Genomic DNA, 5302 nt, shown 5'->3' with positions numbered 1-5302 from the left:
CATTCCTGATTAATGTTGTTGTTGTTGTTGTTGTGTTATTTGATTTAAATAGGTAACATATATTAGTACTAATGAGAGATGTGGTTTTAAATCATCACATTTAAATCCTGGGTGTATAATTTGACTTGTCGGTAAGAAGTATTAAGCATTATCAGGACTTACTTAATAAGTGAAGCACTGATTATATGGTGTTTTTTTCTCAAGCAGATAGCTCTCCCATACTCTGCCTCCTGCACTAAAGCATTTACCTTTGATGCAGAATGGACCATCATAGGCAGTTCTGGAGCAGTCACAGGAGTAGCCGTTGTATTTCTCGACACACTTCCCGCCGTTGGCGCAGTACATCCCATAGCTCGTGCAGTGGCCAGAGCAGCCGGGCTTCACCCCTGGCGTGACTTTCGCCCTCTCTTCCAGGTCCAGTGTCACCCCGTTCATCCTTAATGAACGAATGCAACCCAGGAAGCCTCGCTGGCCTCCCGCAGCACCTGAGAGGGAATGTAAAACTGTGAGACAGCACTGAACAGGTTTTATTGTTCTTGCTTTACAGGGAATACCCTGCTAAGCTTGTGACAACAGCTGGAAATAAATAACTTCTTTGTAAAGGCAAGAATTTCCTTGTCCTAATGACAATGAAATCAATGAAACCTAAGCTTTTGACATCATACCATAAATAGGCATAAATAATTGGTGTGTTTGCTTTACACTGATTACAGATTGTAGCCCTCCACTGTAAGACTTCATTTCATTTAAACTTCAAAATTTTTAGAGGAACAGTTAAAGAAATGGGCCTGCCTTCATTGCTAAGGTATAGCCTTACTCTCCATAGGATTAGAGATGCTGGATGCTCATAATGCCATAATATCTTCCACAGTGTTAATTTTTCAAAGCCATGATGGGGAAAGAAGGAAAGTATTTAAATCTCCATTCTCAGTTGCAATAGGAAACATAGATCTTAATTTCCAAGCTGCATCAGGAAAATTGTTTAGTTGCCAGAGTACAGGGAGAAGGATGTAACACGGAAGAGCTACATCTGAAAATCTGCACTGAGATAGCTTTTCTTAGCATTCCGTAAGACCTGTTCCTTCCCCCCCGCTCCCCCCGCCTTTGTAAACACTTGCTGAGAAATGTGATTTCAGCTAGGAAAGTGTTATCTGGGGTTGGATTAGAAACAACCTCCCCCCCCAAAAAAATCAAGTAAATAGCAATGAGTGGCTGTCACCCTTGCTCCTCATCCTCTCATCTTTTTGATTACAGCAGTGCCGCAGGTGCTGAAGAGTCCCTGAGGAGATCTGAGCACTCATCACCACAAAGCAGAGGCTGATAGTTACCTGAGTGGAGAAGAGGACTAAATATAAACCAAGGAGAGTCGGCTGCTTCAAACCAGCTGCTGGTAACTGGATGATGTGAAGTGAGAAGAGGCAATACTTGGTCTGTGCCGAGTGAATAGGGCAGAGGGCATTCTGGTGTGGTTCCAATCTATGTAAACTCACATACAGTGCAGTGACGAAGAAAAACCCTATTACATCTAATTCCCTTCTTTCTCCTCCCAGTGACTGTCCTAGCCCCTACGACATGAAGTCATTCCTCAGGCTCTCTTGCTGGCCCAACAAATAGATATTTATTCTACAGCAAGTGAAACAGGAGGCACTGAAACAAATCTTTTTCAGTATTACTCTCCAGGCCCTGATGTTCAGGGTGTCCATTTGGGACCCTCCAACTCAAATTGATTTGCTGTCTGACTCTGGGTAAGGATATAAATCTGTTCTTTGAGATGAGTGCTCCAATCACCAAGTTATATAAAAATGGGTATGATTCAGAAAGAAAATCTGGTGCAGGTTTGGGCATTCAGTTTTTGGCAATAAAGGTACTAGGTGTATCAAAAAACACAGTTAGTTCAAAACTACAAATAAAAATCATCATTACTAACAATTCCCAAGAACTCAGGCTGGAAAAACCCTTGCTCTTCCTGTTTCAGCAAACGGCTTGGTATTTCTTTTAAAAGGTTAAGGCTCCAGCTTTTAAACACTCTTTTAAACAAACTTCACATTTCAGCTTATTTTAAAACTGCCTTTTATTGGGATCAGAGTCAACAGTAAAGGAGAATCTGAGCTTCTAAATAATGACTGCACATCTGGTGACACATTATACAGTCTGCAGTGACACTGTGCTGTTTACTAAGGCAGTGAAGGCTTTAAACATAATTTTAATCTATTTCTGCTGTTGAACCCTGACTAACATAGGGGAAAAAAGAGATAATGTCTTTTATCTCCTTCCCTCCTCCCTCTCCTCGTGTTTACAGGTATCTAGAGAGGTAGGAAAGACCACCTTTGCTCAACATTTCATGCAGTTCTGATTCTAGCTAATGGCACTTGTCATGTGTGTGTACTTTGCAGCCTGGAGGTTAACAGTCAGAGAAATACACATGCTGCTGGAATAGCCTGCCCAAAATGCAGCAGAGATCAGTAGCTCCAAAAAAAGCAGCTGAATTAACTTGGTTCCAAGGAATGCATTTGTGTAACACTGTGTGCTGTTTTCCTGCATTGAACGGGCAAACAGCCTATGGGACTAAAGGGAGGGACTGCAGTGAGATCTGTGAGCTTGAAAGCGTGGGCAATGATCAAACCTGAAGAGAGGCTGAAAGCGCTGCTGAGGTTACGATGGGCACTGCAGGCATATGCAGTCCTGGCAAGACTTACGCAGTTTTTCACTTCTGTAGTGGGTGTGAGAGAGAGACGCTTGGCAAAAAGGGAGTCTGGCACTACTGCCTGCTAGGTGCACTTTCAGCCAGGAGATGCAGGTGGGAAGAGACAAAAGTGACAAGCTGCCAGCGCAAGATATTTTTTCTCTTAGTTGACCTTATTCCTGCAATTATGGACATGCTTGTCTTTTATTTTTTCCCCTCTTTCCACCCCCCATGCTGTCATGCAAGTGCTTCAGGAGAGCAACGTCCTACATTAAACTAACTGCTGCTGGCAAGACAGGAGGCACAGAGTGCTCAGCATGGGAGAGCAAAGCCCCCTTACCTGCTCTGCATCTTACCGACATAGAGCTGGCTGTACAGTTCCAGCCGTGTGTGGCCTTCTGTTGGTGCTTTCCGGACCTCCAGGGGTAACTGGTCTACCTGCAGGCTGGCCTGCTTGACATTCCTCTCAGCATTGACCCGATGCCACTGGTCATCATTGAGCTGGTTGGGAGATCTAACAACGATTTCCACAGGCCCATTTCCAACATCAAATGAAAAGGAAACCTCCGTAGCAGCTGAAACACCAAGCAAAAGGGAACCCATCATACACTGCAAACACATTCACTTAAACTTCCTAAAAAGGAGTCATATTTGCTAAATACGCACCACTCGGCCACCTTTCAGAGTTTATAAACACATTTCTGAGTTGAGGAGGAGTTAAAGTATTTCCAAGGAAGCCATTGTGAAAAGTTTCCATCACATGTGATGAAAATCAAATCAATTTGACTAGTAAAATTTAATCGGAATAAATTATATCCCAGAAGAGGATTTTTTATTTCCATCAATAATTTTAATAATACTGAAAAAAATCTGTTCACCAGCTTTTAGAAGAAAACACCAACAATGACATTAATATTCGATGTCTGCAGCTTTCCAACCTTCCAATTTCCATAGGTTTTTTGTTGTTGTTTTTCTTAGGGGAATATACCTTTTGCACACGTATCAAAAGTTACTATCTACATTGTTTTTCTTTCCATGGGCAATTAATTTTTACAATTAAGTAATAATGCAGTGGTAACGACCTCTGTGAGATTTTATGGCTGAAAAGGAAGTGGATTCTTAGCAAGCACTATAATGCTCTATTTATAGTGGATGATTCAAAACAAGTTTGGAAATTTTACAAATGGATATTAGGATCTCCTGGACATTGCTCCAGGTCATCCTTGGCAAACCATATAATTGATACTTATTATTAAGCAGGGATTGTGAGTAATGATTTAGTTTGTATAATTTGGGGCTGTAAATTTTACAATAGTAGCTAAACATCAGATGAAAGGGTCTACCAGAAACAGATTATCAATGACAGCATTCACAAAGGAGGACACCAGACAGAAGACAATCAAGAGTTCCATCTCGTGTTATTTTCATATAAAGTACCAAAGCCACAGTGCTCTTTTAATTCTTCCGGAAAATCTCAGATGCCCATTTATGGCCTCAGTGTTCCAGTACAGCTGTGGTTTCTTGTTTGAATGAGTTAATGAAAGAGTATTATCTTACTCAGCAAGGCTATTAAGTTGTGGTAGAAGCACCACTCTGTGATTATTATTATGACTAACAATACTGATAATTAGTGGGAGATATTTTTGCCTAATCGATTTTCACTAGGTTATGTTAGATGGAATGAAATGCATTTTTATAAAAACTGGGAGTGAACTTTTTACAGAGAATGTTCTTCCAAAATACATTCATTATACAACTGACATCTCTGATTTTTTCTGCAACATTGGCTATTTCTAGAAGAAAAAATTAAAAGCATATTTTATTGCTGATGTACTCTCTTGTTCTACGTCAAATAAACTTACTTCATTTCTTGAATGAATTGCCTTTCATAAGCCATGAATTTAGCTTGTTTGGCCTTTTGCACTTTATAAGACACAAAAATTGTATGACCCAGAGCTTGCCATTAAAGAAATAAAGATGTTCCATTTTAATGTTATTATGCCTTATAACTTCAGTGGTTCTGCCAATAAACTCAGGCAATTAGGAATTAGAGAAACATCTCACCACTACTTAAGCTGTACATTGTGTCCAGGTTTATTTATTGTGTGTACATTGTTCCTTTAACTTTTTGCTTTGAAGAACTGCTGCATATCTCTTCACTGTCAGGCTTGAACTGCTTCCCAAAAGCAGTCTCTCTACAAGGCCGTAAAATGAGAACCCCTTAGTAGACTTTTCATCTTACTCTGAGGCAACTGATGGCACTATTCATATTGCTTGTGGGTACCTGAGTACAACTCCACTCAGGATTTTGAAAACCTCTGCAAGAACGCTTCTTTGTTTGCAAGCTTTTGGTCTTCTGGATGGAAGCATGTCTAATTTTTTAAAGGAAGATCACCCTTATTTTAAAAGAGAAAGAAGGTGTGGAGGCTTGACAAATAGAGATATTTCAAGTAGAAGTTCTGTGCCTGCTGCATAGTCTCTAACTTAATGCATAGCTTTAAACTGAAATCTGTATCACAGCCTGAAAGACTTACAATGATATATGTACTTCTTAGAGAATATTATTCACTTTGACATGAGTACCCTTTGTATAAATTCATATTATACTTTTATATTTCA

General features: G+C 40.1%; 1 protein-coding gene across 1 annotated transcript in view; it reads right to left on the bottom strand.

The window, feature by feature from the left end:
* Nucleotides 1-5302, bottom strand: part of CNTNAP2 (contactin associated protein-like 2) — a gene marked incomplete at its 5' end in the record, with an annotated part of 126594 nt that overhangs the window by 25608 nt on the left and 95684 nt on the right. Inside the window, 2 exons of the mRNA XM_010018910.1 lie at nt 249-485; nt 3040-3258. Coding sequence (XP_010017212.1) covers nt 249-485; nt 3040-3258 — 456 coding nt within the window. The remainder of the gene's footprint in view (nt 1-248; nt 486-3039; nt 3259-5302) is intronic.

The sequence above is a fragment of the Nestor notabilis genome, unplaced genomic scaffold (assembly GCF_000696875.1).
Source record: "Nestor notabilis isolate BGI_N333 unplaced genomic scaffold, ASM69687v1 scaffold2727, whole genome shotgun sequence".
Lineage (NCBI taxonomy): Eukaryota > Metazoa > Chordata > Aves > Psittaciformes > Psittacidae > Nestor > Nestor notabilis.
This window is presented reverse-complemented; position numbering and strand designations above follow the sequence as displayed.